The 18,438-nt window shown below is 39.7% G+C and overlaps 1 protein-coding gene across 2 annotated transcripts in view; it reads left to right on the top strand.

The window, feature by feature from the left end:
• MTRR (5-methyltetrahydrofolate-homocysteine methyltransferase reductase) overlaps window positions 1-16,716 on the top strand; it is a 31,591-nt gene extending 14,875 nt beyond the window's left edge. For both annotated transcript variants that reach the window (XM_054578341.1, XM_054578340.1), the window contains exons 7-15: window positions 1,930-2,083; window positions 3,136-3,224; window positions 5,988-6,168; window positions 8,632-8,674; window positions 9,360-9,546; window positions 12,493-12,611; window positions 13,672-13,764; window positions 13,880-14,062; window positions 14,991-16,716. In XM_054578341.1, coding sequence (XP_054434316.1) covers window positions 1,930-2,083; window positions 3,136-3,224; window positions 5,988-6,168; window positions 8,632-8,674; window positions 9,360-9,546; window positions 12,493-12,611; window positions 13,672-13,764; window positions 13,880-14,062; window positions 14,991-15,135 — 1,194 coding nt within the window. In that variant the 3' untranslated portion in view covers window positions 15,136-16,716. The remainder of the gene's footprint in view (window positions 1-1,929; window positions 2,084-3,135; window positions 3,225-5,987; window positions 6,169-8,631; window positions 8,675-9,359; window positions 9,547-12,492; window positions 12,612-13,671; window positions 13,765-13,879; window positions 14,063-14,990) is intronic.
• The last annotated feature ends 1,722 nt before the right edge of the window (window positions 16,717-18,438 follow it).

The raw sequence follows: 18,438 nt of genomic DNA, 5'->3' as shown, positions 1-18,438 counted from the left end.
TGGGTGGGTTTGCATACATTCTAGGACTGTGCAGGCCCTTTAAACGGATTCTTCTGAGAGACTGGCAGTTTCTTCTGCCACCCCAACCTCCACTGGTTTTTACAGCCAGAAGTTATGAGGCTTTATTTTCCCAGCGCTGGAACGTTGGGCTGTGCGGTCTGGCCTGGGGCTGGGACAGGAATCCCTCCCATTTTTTATCCACCACAAGAGAATGTGGGGCCTCCCAGTCTGCCAGCTGCCACTGCCTCGCTGCTGCCACAGAAACATCCACGCCATCCTGGCTCCCTGTCTCTGCCCCTCCTACCCATCTGGATGAATATGGCTTAAATCCTTGGTTGTAGGATTTCCATACAGTTCAATTTTCTGGCAGTTCTGACTTATTTTTTTGTTTTGAGGTTAGTCGTGATCCTTCTTATGGTTGGGCAAGGAGGTGAAGTATGTCTACCTATGCCTCTATCTGGACCAGAAGTTGGCCTATTAGTCTTAACCCATCATACTTCTCCCTACCTCATACGTGTTTTCTTCTCACTTCCAGGAGGGCCTAAAAATGAGCAGCTTGAGAGAATAGTGTTGCTGCCTTACACATTAAGCCATGAAAGAGAATAGTGGCATCAGAACAACTTTTCCATGTGAGAGGAGACCTGGAAGGGAGCTGTTAACCTGAGGTCAACGAGCTAGTTGGAAATAGAATTGAGACTAGACAGTTTATACTGTAGTTCATTTTTCAGAGCACTGGTTCTCATTCCTTTGAGAATCTGGAAAAAATAATCACTGACCCTCTTTCCAGAGAAATGATTATATGTAAACAGTTCCTACAGTTTCAGGAGTCACTGTGTACTTATCTCTGAGCTTTATTCACTAGCCCATTCTCAAAATAAAATTATTTTATTTTGCCCTCCCCAAATCTGTTGACTTCAGTTTAAGAAACTGTGATGGATAATCCTGAATCCTCAGTGTTTGAGTACTTCTTCAGAGTTGAGTAGTTCAACCGTTTATTTTGATGAAGGTCCTGAAAAGTTCAGCAGGTTGCGATTTCAGAAAAATCAGGGCTCATCAAGGCTGCGTATGTAGATTTAATTGAATTTCCTGTGGGGGGAAAAAATGACAGGCATTAAAACTAGGTTTTGCTTACATGCTATTGAGTAATTCCACATTCTCTTGAATATTTTAATATTCCATATTGTTAAATATTTTATGTACATCAAAACATTTTATTTTTTAATTTGCTATTCTACACTTTGGTCACAAAGAGGCAAGAGTTGGCCCGTTGGCAGGTCCAGTCCGTCCCCCTCCCAGGCCAGGACTGTGAGTGTGTGTGGACGGGAGCCCTCTCCAGGACCCTGGTCTGTGTTCTGCATCACTCCGTAAATAGGCACGCTGTTTGTTCACAGCCAGTGCCAAGCCAGATGGGATGACGTTTTCCACTCAGAAGAAAAAAAACAGTGTCCTCTCCCACCGTATCCCTCCCCAAAGGAAGGGAGTAATGAAAGGAAATTGAATATAGACAGCCTTGAGTAGTCTCTTTTGCTTATGTGTGTGCGCGCGCGCCTGTGTGTTTGTTTTCATAAGAGGTTTTTTGTTTGGTTTTTTTATTCTAACATGGATTACTAAAATACTACTTACTGGGATCTCTTACTCTATAACGAATGAGGAAGGTCTTAACTTCCATTCTGTAAATACTCAATGATATAAAGTAAAACAGTGGATAACTGCGGAATTTCATTTTTAAAATAATTCCTTATAAAGTGTGATCATTCAGTTTATTGGGCTCATTAGCTTATTTTTGCAATTAAAACCATTTTGTTTCTAAATTATATATTAAAATGGTGATTATAAAAAAACTGTGATTTTGTTGCTTACAACTAAAATCTTTGGGGTTTATTACAACTCAAATACGGATTTTTTCCTTTTGTGCTGGTTCTTCTCTAGAAAACAGATTTTTCCTATCAGCCTGGAGATGCCTTCAATGTGATCTGTCCCAACAGTGACTCTGAGGTGCAAAGCCTGCTCCAAAGACTGCAGCTCACAGACCAAAGGGAACACCGTGTCCTCTTGAAAATTAAAACAGACACCAAGAAGAAAGGTACGGCCCTGATCTTTTCCTTAACGTGTCCTTGGGCCAGCAGATCCGAGGTGGCAAGTGCGAGTGCGCCTCCCCCCGCAGGCTCCCACTGAGCACCAGTGGATCAGCCGTGTGCCAGCTGAAGAACGTAGGCACTGGGTGTTGCTGGGTTCTTGACCTTTACATCTTGACAGTTACACTGAGTGAGATGATGATGGAGTTAGTTCTTACTGGACACCTACTGACATTAAAAGGGAATGTAACTGGTCTTGGAGAAGCAGCTTGGTTAGTTGGGCTGATTTATTTGCTTTTGGAACTTAGCATTATTTTGTTTCTGAGTTCACATACTAAAATGCCGTACAAGAAAAACTTATTATAGCAACCTTTTTAAAAATCTGTTTTCCTTTTATGATTATTGTAGTATGTTATTGCTTATTTAATATAAATAATTACTTTTTTATAATTAAGGAAATTTTTATTTATTTGCTGAGAGTTTTGAACTTTAGCTCAGGCAGTTCTAAAAATTGTTTCCTTTTGAAACTTCTTTTAACATTAACTTACTGATTTTAAAGTTGGAGGGAGGAAGTAGGGGAGGGAGAGGGACAGAGAGATGTTGGCTTGTTGTTCCACTTATTTAATATATTCATTGGTTGATTCTTGTATGTGCCCCCACTGGGGGTTGAACCTGCAGCCTTGGTTTATTAGGACAACACTCCAACTAATGGAGCTACCTGGCCAGGGCCTAAAATTCCTTTTGAGAAATATATGGGACGTTAATGGACTGCCACATGAGGCTTTTTGTTCTTAGTTTTGAATAATTTTCCTTTCTTTTATTTGGCATACCTAGATTTGGTTGTTACAGCTGTTGAATTTATAATTTTTTTTTTGTAAAATGGGCTTTTCTGCTGTATTTATTTTGAGAAATTTTTTCGACAATAAACAATGTCACAAATCATACTGCAATTTGATAACACTATAATGCAAAGTATTACTGTCACTTGTGTTTTTAGGAGTGCAAAACATTTTACTTTTTATTTTCTGTGTCATGAACGCCTTCTTGTCTACTTAAAAAGGAGCAACATTGCCCCAGCACATACCCGAGAGACGTTCTCTCCAGTTCATTCTTACCTGGTGCCTCGAAATACGAGCGGTTCCGAAAAAGGTACTTTTCTTTCTTCTTCGGGAAACTGTTTACAAATATGGTTAGCTCTGTGTTGAATTTATTAAATAGATCTTGTATGTTTGCCTTTTGAAGTCTTAGAATATATGATCTTCACAACATGTTTTCAAAATTAGTTCCTAAGCGTATGTGGCATCTTTATAACTGTCATAGACAAATATTTTTATGTTGTGTTTACATTTAAACTTTGTGTTTTATTGAAGTGAGATTTCTTAAATAGGGCTTTTTGTTAGTCTTACTTTTACTGGGCATTAATTTGATGTAACACAGTAATTAGTGATAAAAGTGACCCTAGATGACCTTGTGTTACCCAGTGTACATTGACACCTTGTTTCTAATGGCTGACAAGAAATGAGAGTGTACCCGCTCCCCCCCCCCACATTACCTGTTAATGTTGTTAGGCTTCATTTTATGTAAAACTACAGAATTATTTATTGTTAAATCAGAATTTATCAGGAAATACTGAAAGATTTTGGTAGGCTGTATTGAAGTTTAGTTAAATTTGGAGATAGAACTGTCCACTAGATGTCAGTATTTGGCCAGAAGCTGTAACTGATTTATTCCAACCATGTTCCTCAAGTGGATGGTAAGGAGTAAAACTTTCCATCCTGTGCTTTCCCAAACATGTATGGCCAGTGAGCATAAACGTGCTACTATTAGGCCACCCTCTACAATGCAGTTTTACTTTTATTTTAATATGTTTATTGTATTTGTCGCACTTGGGAAGCAAGCTACGTTGAGAGAGGTCGAGCCTTAGATATAATATGAGAAAATTTAGAAATAACTGTAATGAAAGCTTTATGATTAAATAAATTCAAAATTTTGGTTTAATTCTACCATATTTTTTTAATTTTCATAAAGTATATTTTTCTTACTACAAAAGTAATGTGCTCGTTGTAAAAATTACAGACACAAAAATAGCTAACCCAAGAAGCAAAAGTCCTTTATAATCAGACCTTTACAGTGAATGCTTGAATTTTATTTTGCGTTTTTAAAAAGAATGAGGTCGTATAGTATATGTATCATTCTGTAATGTGTGTGTGTGTGTGTGTGTGTGTGTATGTTTACTTAAGAAGAAATCAATAAAACAATAGATGCCATGAGCACACCATAATTAAATTTTTGATTTAATCATGGACAATTGGTTCCTTCCAGTTTTTTTCACTATTAAAGACTGAGGGGAACATTCATGCACTATATTCATTTTTTGCACACCTCTTTAATGTGTTTTTTAAACAAATTCCTTGGAGTAGAATTGCTACTTTAAAAATACTTGCACTTTTAATTTTAGTAATTTCCATCAGCTTGTTCTCTGCAAGCAGTGCAGTATGTCCTAGTAGTACTATAAAGTGTCTGTAATTCTAAAGTGAAAAATAATTTAAAGGTTTACAATTGCTGCTATTTTACTGTAATTTAGGAAATTTTGTTGACTCAAGAAATGGATACAAAGTGTCATTGGTAAACTTCCTTACCTTACCATAGACCCCTGCAGAGACTTGGATGTTTAGTCATTCTGCAGCCTTTCCCAGGTGCTCGTCGTGTGTTTGGCACTCAGGCACTTCGAGAAAGCCATGGCATGTGTTAAGTCTCTGGATCATTTTGGCAGGGTTCGTAGCTAAGCCAGAGGAAGCCTGTGACCCCGGTAAGAATAGCAATCTGGTCTGCCCTGTTGATGAAATCCAGAACACATGAAGTCTGAGCCATGGAACAAAAGCAGCAGCACCTGTTAGCGTTTTGGGTAGCATCTGATGCAGATAACGTGGAAGTGCTTTCATCCTAAACCTTGAGTAGTAGTAAGAGCTATATTTGTTAGAAAATAGATAAGCTTGGAATTGCATTTGGAACCCCAGATCATTAACATGTTTGGTCCTTTGTTTAAGAGTTTGGACTTGGGTCAGTCTTTGAGATTTGGGATTCAGGACTTTGTTTTGCTTTATTTGTTCATATTCCCCACTTTCTGCAATGAATCTGAGTGACTAAGTGTCCATGTACTGCAGGGTGTTTGATGTTCCGGCCCTCCTGTCTCTTCAGCCTTCAGGCCCATGTCTGTGTTTTCCTGTGCCCATATTGAACTGCATGTGGTCCCCGTGCTTTCATGCAGCTGTGCCATCTGTTTAGCCATTTTTCATTCCCCTTGTTTCACGTGGCCCAGCTTTACCTGAGCCTTGCATTTGGGGCAGCCGCTAACATCCGTATGTGCCCCTGTTGAGGGAACTGACTTCTTGCACACAAATTGCTCCTTGACTTCTGTTGCTCTCACGAGCCATAAACCCTTATGGGCAAGGTAGATGTCATTTTGTCCCCAGTGTCTCACCTGCCCAGTGCCTATCACTTCAAAAGCACTTAACAGTTGTTAAGTACTAGTAAATGTAGATGTCTAGGTTGTAATAATCAGCTAAGACAAGAAGAGTATTGTATACTGAGACAAAATGTTGAGTTAAGAGACTTTTTGATCACTTATACTCAGATACACAGAACTTGTAATTCGAGATCATATTTGTGACTAAAGAGGTCAGTTCAGGATATAAGAAAGGTGAACGAAAATAGAACATAAAAGTGGGTTTCTCTAACAGGCTGACATTAAAGCAAATATCAAAGTAAATTCCCTTTTTCTGATCATGCTTTTGGTGGTGCTCTCACTTAGGTAATCGGGCACATCCCAGGGGTGACACTAACAAACAGTCAAATAGCCATAACCCCAGAGCACATGGTGATTTAAGTCAGCTTCCTTTACTTTGGCCACAGGCATTTCTGCGAGCCCTCGTGGACTATACCAGTGATGGTGCTGAAAAGCGAAGGCTGCAGGAGCTGTGCAGCAGACAGGGGGCGACCGATTACAACCGTTTTGTGAGAGATGCCTCTACCAGCGTGTTAGACCTTCTGCTTGCTTTCCCGTCCTGCCAGCCTCCGCTCGGCCTCCTGCTCGGTAGGTGGTCACAGCCCTGGCCCCCGAGCGCCAGGGCTGCTCTTTGTGCTGAAGACCAGCGGCTGCTGGCATGTCGCCTGGGCTGTGCATTCTGTGCGGACATTCCGGAGCACAGCTACATGAGCTGCGAGCAGCAGGCCCGCCTCCTACAGTTTGCCTCCCAGGTGCCTGGACCTCTGAACTGCCCTCTAGAAGGCAGAAGGAACCCCACTTCCACACTTTCTTGTACACTTGTTTCTTCTGCTGTTGTCACTGTCATTTGCTCTCAGTATAGCAAATCCTAATTCTCACTTTTTGCTCAGCATTCAGCATCTATTCTATTAATTTTACTATTTTTCAGAAAGGATTTTTCCAAATTTTATCTAACAATGAACTTTTCCAGAAAAAAAAAATGAATTTTTTTCAAAGACAGTGAATACCACATTTAATTATGTAGGTGTGCACTTTATTTGCAGGTAACATGTTTTGTATGAGTCCAGGTTTAGGGTTCTTCAAGAGCCAAAGGGGACTGTCTTGTTGTACCAGTACAAGGGGCCATACAGAGAGCACTTCTAGGCATTAAGCCTGAGAGAGGCTAATCACAAAACACTCAGCTGTGTGTTGATCTCTGTTTGTCCATCCTGTCTCTTGGGGCTCTCAAACTCCAACAGAAGAGGGTTTAAGATCCTTCTCGAGGAACTGGTTCAGGGGAAAGGAGGGTTTTCAGTGGAGTCTTTGTTGCTATAAGAACTGTAATGATTTTTAAATGTATATTACTTTCCTGTGCTTGTAATTTTGTCTTCTCCACTCTGTTTATGTGTAGTTACAATAAGTAGTAAAATTCCTAAAATTTGCATGGTCTTTGGTAACAGGAAAATGTGTATTATGCTTTTTACTGTTGGGCCAGCAAAATCTTTTTTGGTGCCCACAGTATACAGTTAAAGGCTCTCTCCTTCACAAGTCAGGCCCTGCTGTCTTTTTCATTTTATTTCTTAGTATTTTGCTCTATTTCCTGTTTCCTCCTCAAAAGAATAAAAAAGTGTTACCAAGTAAGACTGCTCTTCCCTGCTTTCCTGTATTCACACACTCCTGCTGTTTTTATGGAGTCTTTTAGGCTAATAGAGGGCTTGGGGTAACATGAAGGGAAGTTACAGGAAGTCTTGTAAAGCTCTCAATCATAAAAAAGTATATTTCTTTTCATGGATTTTCTATTACTTTTTAAAACTTTTATGTATAATTTATTACATAGTTATGTAAAAAATTTAATCAAGACATTGAGACATTAAAATTTGAATAATTTTTCAATTTAAGAAAACTTGATATATATAAAGCTTAGTATTAAACTTGATATATATAAAGCTTAGTATTAAGTCATGTATGAAACCTTTTTTAAAATATTTATTAAAACTAAACCATTTTAGAAAGATCTTTTCAAATTTTTGCTAAATACTGCATTTTGCCACGTATAAGGTGCTCCTGTGTATAATGCGCACCCACATTTTTGGCCCAGACTTCCAGGGAAAAAAATCTTTTGTTTTAATTTTTAAATTCAAGTATGTATGTATGTAGGTATATTTAGATGCTTTTTTTTTTTTTTTAAATAAAGGAATTTCGGAATCTATCTTTTAACATTATGGTACAAGAAATTTTATGTAACAAATAATTACAAAACACAAGAACACGTAGAAGGTATTTCAGGTACTACCCATGTATAGTGTGCATCCTTATTTTTCCGTCAAAAATTTGGGCAAAGAAGTGCATGTTATACATGGCAAAATACAGCAACTGTTACAAATATAATATTGAAAATCTTTACTCTTACAAATATTGAAAATTATTACAAACATGACTGAAAAATGCCAAAGCTTTTTGGTGGACAAATAGGTATTTAAATATTGATTGCTTAATCTGTTTTAAAAACACCTGTATATCTTGAAATCACTGAGTTCCTGGATAGCTTGATTTAAAAATGCCCATTACCCCCCCTCCTACTTTTTCTGTTACTATCATGTAGGAAGGAAAAATATTTCAAGCCTCAGTACCTATAATTCGTAAAATAGAGGTCTTTAATCTTTGGGGGTCATGGTCTTATTTCAAATCTGAAAATTCTCTGAACACTCTCCCCAGAAAACTGCACGCGCACACACGAAAATTTAATGGGTTTCTTGACCGTGACACCCACTCATGGCCTTATTCTATAGCATCCTTTAGTTTCAGAGACCAGCCATTAAATAGAAATACTGATTTCAGATTAAGGAAATGCAGTATGTGTGCTTTACTCTGGGAATTCGGGAAAAATACTCAATAGTGTTTTCCCTAGATGTGGTAAACTTACATGTGCTTTAAAGTGATTTAAAACTCAAATTATTTTGAATAACCTAAATACAATTAGAATCAAATGAGACCTTGATTTTTTTTTTCCTTATAGAGGATTTATTTTCAGTAGCCACAAGTTAATAATTGCTTATTTTTATTTTTTTCTAGAACATCTTCCTAAGCTTCAGCCCAGACCATATTCATGTGCAAGGTACTGATCATTTCATTAACGTGCTATGTAGCATCTGCTTCCCAAAATGTTACGGAAGTCCACCTTCCAAAGCTTTAGTAGCTGCACATTCATTTAGTGGAAACTTACCTGATTTGTGGAGAAGTGCCAGGCATAGTAAAGAAGGAAGCAGACCAGTGTCAGGAGTTCTTACAGCGGGGACCCTTCAGTGGCTCCCATGCTGCAAGCTGTGTTCCCACTTCGGTCACTGACCCTGCAGGTTCTCCTCCTGCTGCCAGTGGTGTGTCAGCTCGCCTTCCTTGACAATGGGGGAGGACTGGCAAGAGAGGGGCAAGTGTACAGATCCTACCGTACCTAGCCTTGAAGACAAACAGGTCGTTAGAAACTTCCCTAAGCGATATTATAAAATGGAGGCATGGGTGGGGGCTTTTAAGTAGCAACAGAGCTCTTCTCTCTAGAAGTTAGAAGGTACATTTGAGCCCATAAGGAAAAACAAGGTGGAGCATAAATAGGTTTACAGTCATTCCTACATAAAGTAATATAATAATTCAGTAAAAACACAAGAATGTACTTTGTGTTTCATTATTCATAACTGTAAACCTACTTGTGCCCCACTCTGGATTTTCACTGCAATAAAAAAGGGTTAGTTTGGCCTAATTGTGTTAGTCCTAACAGAGTTTAAAAATGTGTGTGTGTGTCTTTGCAGCTCAAGTCTAGCTCACCCAGGGAAGCTTCGCTTTGTTTTTAACATTGTGGAGTTTTTGTCCAATACCACATCGGTGGTTGTGCGGAGAGGCGTGTGCACGGGCTGGCTGGCCACGTTGGTGGAGTCGGTTCTTCAGCCAAACACACGTGCATCCCATGCAGACGGCAGGAAAGCCCTGGCTCCAGAGGTACTAGCAGTATGCTGTTTGGCATTATCGAAATTACGTTCTTTGCCTGATTAGAAAAAGCATGTAGTTTCCCTGCACAGTTCATTACCATGAGATTATTCAAAGGAGAGTGTATGCTATACTTGAATTTTTAAATCCCTGTTAGAAAGTCAGGAAAACATTACTTTCACTCTCTATTAAGTGATCTGTGCATTTTGTAAATGTGTGAAGCATGATTTTTATATACCACGGTCTTTTCTCTTTTGCTTGTCATATTTATAGAAAGATGACTTTTTCTGTTAATACTTTTGGTAGATTGGCACAGAAAAAGTCAAGTGAATATTGAAAACTGCGTCATTTTATGTTTAGGCTGTATACTGTGTCCCAAATGTGTTCTTTTTGAATGGCAGTCCGCTGACAACCAAAGACTGACTCTATGTCCTTCGGTGTGGGCAGCAGGGTTTCCACTTGCTGCTCCTTCTTCCCTGTTTTCAGAGCTGTGGTGTGTAGATTCTGAAGTAGCGCTGTTAGAAGCTATTGTGGCGGGGGGTGGAGGAAATCACTTTTAGAACACATAGAATGAAAATGTTATTTGATTTTTTAAAATAGACTGTGGACACATTTGTATCTGGACTTAGTGACATCTTTTATATTGTGATACAGCACTCAGCAAAATCTCGTTCAAGACCACATACAGAGACAGCAATTTAAAGTTGTCCCTCCCACCCATAAGAATGATTGAAATTTAAAACAAACAAACAAAAAACTTTAGGCTTTATTGTGAAGTTTTCTTTCTCCATGGTATTGAAGAAATGAATGTGTTACCTTCTGACTGGTTTGGTTGCTATAAGTTATTGGAATTGAAAAGGTCACAGCCCTTAGAGGGAACTAAGACCTCTGGTATATACTTGAGAGGGCTCACAGGAAGACTGCTGCTTGAAGTTGCCCTTTTACTTGGTATTTTCTCAGTCTGCTGCCTGGAACGGGGCACGGGGGGCGGTGTATGTGTGTGTGTGTGTCTCCCCTCCATTTCTTTCCTCCCTCCTCCATACTCCTAGACTTATTATGTCTTTACAAAACATCGATAACCAGAGAAAATTCTTTTTTTGAAAAAAAAAATTGTAGTATTTACATAAAAGTACTATGTCACTTCATGATCATATAATATCAGATGATCTTCAGAAAGTTAAAAAAAAAAATAAAAGTATATCCATAATGTATCACAAACACTAAGCAGGGGTGTCCTTGCCACATTTTTTCTTTTCTCCGGCCTTTTCCTCCCTCTTTCCTTCTCCACTTTAACAGATTTTTATTGACTACCCAATATGCAGAAGTCAGAGGTACAGATAGAAAGGATACAGCTTAAAACTGTCTTAAGTTTCACGGTGCTTATATAGTGGTGCCGTATTTAATTAGGAAGTGTAGAGAATGTTAAGGGCATGATCCACCACAGGCCCTCCCCCAAAACTCGTAGGTAGTACGATTGTTCACATCTCCCCTGCCCAAATCCCCCTACCTCCCAGTGCAATAGACGTCCCCTCCCATTGGCATTTAGCCTCCACCAGTGAATCCTGAGCATACATGGTATATGCCACATCAGAGCAGGAGCCCTCGGCCTGATGGCTCGGCTCGCCTCCCTCTGTGCTTCCCTCTGACGTAAGGACAGGATCATCCAGGCCAGGCCTGCTTCTTGGCCTTGGACCCCAAGTGAAGGAGATTCAGGGAACAGAGCTTAGCTGCAGTGTTAAGGAGAATCTGCAGTCAGTGTGCAGTGCTGTAAGCCCTCGGAGCTGTACTGCAGCAAGAGCCCCCTGCTGACTCAGGTCTCCTTGCAGTCCCTCAAGGTAGAGACCAGGCTTCAGGTAGCAGTTCATGGCCACACCCATCATGTCCTGCCTTACTTTGGTTCGTGAGACTTAATCACCCATCATTCTAGGGATGTGTTTGTTGATTGTCTTTTCCACCCACTAGAATATAAGTCCCATGAAGATGGATTTGGTTTTGCTCCATTGTCTATTCATAGTGCTTGTCATTCTGAATACCTTCAGTAAAATTGTTAAGTGAATGAATCAAGTGAACAGGCCAATGTGGTATTAACTACAGTCTCATTCCATAATGAGAACAATGATTTGACACATCTCTGCCAATTCTTCACCTAGAAAGTCAGTCCTATCGATGAACTTCATGGGATTTGTTCTTTGAATTAAAGGTTGAAATATATAGTTACCAGAAGGAAGTACAGAGTGGATTCCTGTCATTCCTTAGTCTTAGTACCCCCCTGCGTAACTTATGCAGGTGGCAAAGTGAAACTGGAGAGAAGTATTAATATGTTTACAAACTGATGCCTTGTAAGTAACCCTGGCACATGAGTTAAAAGAAAAATCTTTTGAAATTTTGATGAAAGGATTTTATCTGCCTTTATCACTTACTCTTTTAGTTTAGTACAGACAGAAATAACATGAACCCAGAATACCACAGCACAATTCTCTAGCATCTTTGGAGCAAGCCCTTATCTTCCCATTCGGTTGCCTAATTTTCACTTAAAACTTTTCACACTATCTTGATGTTAATCTTTTATTGCTCCCATATGCACAAACAGAAAGAGTCATGTCTTCATTTTTTTCTACATTTCTCCAAAATACATGTAATGGGTTGTACACTGGGAAGCAGATCTTATTCATGGAACTAGAAAAAGTGGTTCTATATATCCAGTCAGTGTTCTACCTTAGAAATATCGTGCCCGTCATTTTTAAAACACCATTGATTTGAATGGAAAATAAAAATTTGTAAAACATACGTGTTTCTCTAGTGACAGCTGTGTTCATGGTGTCAATAAGACGTAATGCTATTTAAATTTATGATGTGTTTTTAAGGGGAATTTGCACTTTTTGATTTCTTTAGCAAAGATCATCTTGGTTATATACTTAGGGATTTTCTTTCATTTTATAATTTGGTTTAATACTCCAGATATCCATCTCTCCTCGGACAACAAATTCTTTTCACTTACCAAGTGACCCTGCAGTCCCCATCATCATGGTGGGTCCGGGAACTGGCATCGCGCCCTTCATTGGTTTCCTGCAGCACAGGTATGTGCTGTCTTTGGCTGGTGAGCACACAGATCCCCTGTGATCCTTGGTGGGAATGAACAGAGCTTTTTTGTTTCTTCAGTGGTTTTTAGGATATTGGATTTCAGTTGTAAAATTTTTATTTAAGAAAATTATTAAATGTGTGAGAGCATAACATAATTTGTCATCACAAGAAAAAGAAATACGGTGTCTTCTAAAGGTTTTGCTTTGTGCTGGAACCTCCCTTTTCACTCTAGCACGTCCTCCCTGGCTGCACCGCAGTTGGCAGTGTACGTAGCTGGGGACAAACTTGCAGCCGGGCTCTATGTTCCGATCATGTGCAGGCTGTTGCATCAGTTCCTTAAGTAGATAAAATTGGTGGCAACAGAACCAGTTCTCCCATAAGCTTCAAAGTTAAGCCTTAGATATCAGTAATTTTCAATAGGATGACATAAATAGATGTAACTTTGTACCAGGACAGAACTGTTTGATATAGAATTAATAAAATTGTGCTTCTCTCCCGACTTGTGAAATAATGAAGTTTTTATGTACCATTCCCCAGATAGTGGAGTAACATTCTTTGGACATAGTCTTTTTGTTGTTTTGTTTTGTTTTAGTTTGTTTGTTTTTTTTCCCCTTAATAAAGCAAAAGAGTAGTGATAAACACACACAGTCTCACTGGTGTGTCCACAGCAGGTTATTGTACCTTGCAAAGCCTTGTGCCACTTTTGCGTCATATTAATTGAGAGTTAATTTTATTCATAAAATTGCTGTAATATTGAATATAGAAATTAGTCCAGGTTTAACAGTGTGGTATTTTGAACTTTCGTGTAATAAAGATGTCACATAGAGCTCTTAAGTGTCTGTAGCTCATAGAGACATGTACTCATTGTGGTGTCTGCAGGAGGGGCCAAGTCACCCTCTGGGGAGTAGAATGTTAATTTACTGAGTGAACATTCAAGGGCTGCAAAGACAGATTTTACAGACCTTTCTGGGTTGGTAATAAAGTATTTCCACCAAAGAGGGAGATTGGTTGTACGTACTCCTTACGTTAAACATCTCAACTTTCTTTTTTACTTAGAGAGAAACTCCAAGAACAACATCCAGATGAACACTTTGGGGCGACATGGTTGTTCTTTGGCTGCAGACATCAGGATAGGGATTATTTATTCAGGTATTCTGCACTTCTAGTATTGTCAGACTCAGTCACGGGTGTCCAGTTCTTATTGCAGGCTTTTTCAACTTTAAATTACACACCTTCCTGTGACCCATTATATACTGTATTTCAGAGAAGAGCTCAGACATTTCCAGAAGCATGGAATCCTAACTCACCTGAAGGTTTCCTTCTCAAGAGATGCTCCTGTCAGAGAAGAAGAAGCCCCAGTGAAGTATGTGCAAGACAACATCCAGCTTCACAGCAAACAGGTGGCAAGGCTCCTTCTTCGTGAAAATGGCTGTATTTATGTGTGTGGGTAAGTGACTGTCATGCTCAGGTGCCAGGTAGTAGAGGCAGGCAGTGATATTTATTAAAGGATCAAGGGACTAGTCAGTTAATAATAATCCAGACATGTAGGAATGAGAGATTTGATTCTTAAGTACAAGAAGAGACATATAAGTTCTAAAATGACTTTAACATACATTTTACTGTAGGAGGAAGGTCGAGTTCAGTTCCTGCCATGCTAGGGTCTTGTTTAACACTTCTTTCATTTAACAACCACTCAAGTGCCCTAGTGAGTGCTTTGGCACTGTGCAGATGTCGAGCAGGGTGAAGATGAATGAGATGTGCTCCCCGCCCCCAGATAGCGCACTGCCCTGGGTGGAGAGCGCGGGACCAGATGCCTGCCATATAGCAAGTGCTGTTCAGGAGACTACAGGGCACCCGGGAGGGGCCCTCACCCTTCCTGTGGATGAACGGAGCTAAGATGTGTCAGAGCACTTGGGGAAGGGCCAGGCGCATGTAAGTTCTCAGAGGGCGGGTCATTACTGTGTGTGTGCGTGCATATGATGCCTTAGATGCACCTGCAAGAGAGAGCTTGTTGCTCTGGGGATGCAAGCCCCACTGTGTGCCTTGAGAATGGTAGAAGGAAAGAGAGGTGAGCAGGAGCCACATGGGAAGGTCTTTGGGCACTTAAGATTTGGACTGCTCCCGGGACATGGACACTGAAGGATTTTGAGCTGTGACCAGTGTGGTTGGCCATGCACGTTAGAATGGTCACTGTGTGACAGCCTGGGTGTCAGGGGAGTGATGGGAGACTGGGGCTGAGAGACCTTTCCTGATAAGTGGAAGGAGGGCTCAAGTATAGTGATAGGGCATCAGTGGGAATTAGACTCATGAATTAAGAAGGATTTGGTTAAAAAAAAAAAACTTTCTCTAATATTGTTACTATTATTTTTTTCTAGAGATGCTAAGAATATGGCCAAGGATGTAAATGATACCCTTGTGGAAATAATAAGCAAAGAGGTTGGAGTTGATAAACTGGAAGCAATGAAAACTTTGGCTACTTTAAAAGAAGAAAAACGTTATCTTCAGGATATTTGGTCATAAAATCAGAAAATGAAGAAAATTAAGAGTTTTTTTGTTTGTTTTTGGCTGAAAGTACTGAAAGAGAACTTTGACGCTTCAGACTTTCAATTTTCAAAATTAAAAACAAAATTAACTTTCCTTAGAGGAGGTAGGATGGGGAGTGGATCTCGTAAGAGGATAGCAGACTTCTGGTCTGGTTTTCCATATGCCCCGGCCTCACCTCCGCGTGCCTTTTGTAGGCCCCCTGAGCTGAGGGGCACCCTCACTTCTCCACGAGCACCTCCGGGGCCACTCCTCCATCCTGGGGAACTTGAACAGATCACAGGGACTCTGTATCTGTTTGTGTGGGGGCTTCCCGGTAGGGCACGTGGGCGCTGGAGTCCATCAGGCAGAGCGTTAAATGTGTGAAGTCATGTTGCCAGTTTTTTAAATAATGTAAAAATAATTTATTCTTATATGAAATATACCATAAAAATATGTTAAAATTACAGTGTATAGCATATCTGAGTATATGTTGGTATTTATCAGATATCTATTTTAATATCAAAACTATATTTCTGATAAAAAATATTTTAAGGTAATGCCTACAGGGAATTTTCTTTTTATAGTCCTAGAAATGTGAATTATATTTTGAAATTCTGCTCTGGCATATGATTTATTTACCACAATTTTTTACACCAGTTTCAGAAATTAAGGAAATTTGCATTCAGTTTACAGATGTGAACCAGTGTGTATTTTAGTAAAGCTACCTTATTCTCCTGCCTTTGCCCACCCCCAAATCTTTTCATTTATGCTCCTTTTGGCATAATTTTTAGTTTTTCCACATAACTTACCCCCGTAATATCACACAAACTGTATCCAAGGCTTAAAATATCTGCTGAAATTAATACCTTTGTATTTTTAAATTCCTACTTCAGTTTGAATATTTTTGTTTCCCAAAATACATAGGCTCAAATCCTAACCTCCAGTGTAGTGGCTTTAGGAGGTTAGGGCCTTTGGGAGGTGCTTGGGTCTGAGTGTGGAGCCCTCCTGAACGGGACCAGTGTCCTGGTGAAAGAGGCCCACACAGCTCCTAGCTGCTCCTACCGTATGGGGACTCTCAGAAGCTGCAGTCTGCAGTCTCCAAGAGGCCTTCGCCGCAGCCCAACTGAGCTGGCATGCTGGCCCTGGGCTTCCATCTTCCAGAACTAGGTCAAATGAGTATCTCATTATAAGTCACCCAGTGTCTGCTTTTGTTACAGCAGACCGAATGAACTAAGACAGTTCCCAGTGACAAATTCTCTTAAAATTTGTCAAAACAAAGTGAAAGGGGACTTGATAAATTTTTAATAGTCTCTAGTATATATTGTATTTGTATTTGAGATTGGCATTTCAAAAAACAAATCTCTGTGTCAAAGGCTTCTGGCCTTTTGAAAAATAAAGATCTGAGGAAATTTAATCTTAAGGTTTGATAAAGCTTTATGACTGTTCATTACATTATTCTCTAATCTCATATTTGTATGATTGTACAACAGAAGTAAATCTAAAAAGGTATAAGAAAACATCATGCAAATACTATGTTACATACATAATTAAATGTCCATGTTGTATATATATATATATCAGCCAAAATATACCTAAAGTGAAAAAGTACAATATTTTTTATTGATAACTATAACAAGAAGATGTAACAATCAGGAACTTGTGCCCACCTACCAATTAATTGTCTGTAAATTTGTGACCTGAAAACTGATCGATCCATAGAGAGAAATTGACAAATACTCATGGTGGTCACTGGAACAAGACCTGTGCTGTCTTGTTTATGCATAACATTCAGGTTATTTCTGAGATCTACTAGATGTTAGATCTCAAATGTCAGGTGAGTATTGATCGGCAGATGATAGTGAAAATAGATCTCAGTCCAGATTCTATTTATTTTTGGATAGAGAAACATCAATTTGTTGTTCTACTTGTTTATGCATTCATCGGTTGATTCCTGGATGTGCCCTGACTGGGGATCGAACTCACATCCTTGGCACATTGGGACAACCATCTAAGCAACTGAGCTACCCAACCAGGGCTACAACATACTAAACAATAAATTAGTAGGCACCAAACAATTCCCACAACCTATTACATAAGTTGAGTGAAACTCTAGCTGGCCAGCTCCCTCTTTAGGTAGTCCAGCTGTATCTGGCGTGGAAAGTTTATTCAAAGTGGTTGTATTTTAGGGATAGGATTCTGTTACTCATCCCCACCATTAGCTGTCCTCCAACCCAGTGGTGGGTGCGGTGCTATTGGGTTAAGCCTCTAGCACCGTCCCGGGGCCTTGCTAGATTGACCTCGCTTATGTAGGGATGGGGAGTACCTCTGAGTGAGTCTATCCAAACTTTATCTTGAGTACCACTGGTTTTACCAGTAAGACCTTTTCTAACCTGTTATTCTAACAAGCCATTGCTGGACCCATTATTTTCAGTAACATGCTGATCAGTGATAAAAGAGGTGAGCTGTGGTCACTGTTGGCAATACAGCTTCCCTCATCCGAACGCGGACTGCATCCAGAGGGGTCTTCACTCCGTAACACGCTGACATATCTGTGAAGTATTCAAAATTATAGACACCATAATACTGGGCCAGTAATCTACTTAGTCACTAACGGGTGAAAAAAAAAGAATTTGAACACAATTAGCAAACTGGATGATGTATATATTGCATCCACTAAACTGGACACCCACATTGGTTTTAAATATACTTGAAACATTTTTTTAAATTGGCCATAAAATCTCAACTAATGGCCTAAAATATGGCATTGTTCTCTGACCCTAACAGAATTAAAAATCAGCTCTAAAAAGCAACCCATGCAGGCCACAATGAAGAATTTTACATGTAAATGATTCATGGCACAAGGAGGAAATAAAAATGAAATACAGAATATTTAGCACTGATTTAAAGTATTACATTTAACATGGAGTACAGTCAACACAAGAACCAGAGAGAAATCTTACTCATTTCACAGAATTTTGAGGGCCAGCTTTGCCAGGAACTTCCCAGAGCTGTGGACACAGCAAAACACCTTGTTCTTGGGGAGCTTACATTAGGTTGAGGAGAGACTAAGTAAATTCAGTTATGTGATTTCTGAAAAGGTGATGACGGCTGAGGAGAAAGGCTGAATGAAGGGGATCTGGTATGCAGTGTTGGGGGGCTAGGCAACTTCAGACAGGGAGACCTCTGAGAAGGGAGAGACTTGAAGGAGCTAGGAATGCTGTGTGTCTTCAGGCAGAAGGGGAAGTCAATACAAAGGCCATGAGGTAGGGCAGTGTCTCATAAGTTTGAGGGAACAGAAAA

Source organism: Pteronotus mesoamericanus, unplaced genomic scaffold (genome assembly GCF_021234165.1).
Source record: "Pteronotus mesoamericanus isolate MK-2021 breed Mesoamerican mustached bat unplaced genomic scaffold, CSHL_Meso_final contig_50, whole genome shotgun sequence".
Classification (NCBI taxonomy): domain Eukaryota; kingdom Metazoa; phylum Chordata; class Mammalia; order Chiroptera; family Mormoopidae; genus Pteronotus; species Pteronotus mesoamericanus.
The sequence above is the reverse complement of the archived record's forward strand: the minus strand, read 5'-3'. Positions and strand labels throughout refer to the sequence as shown.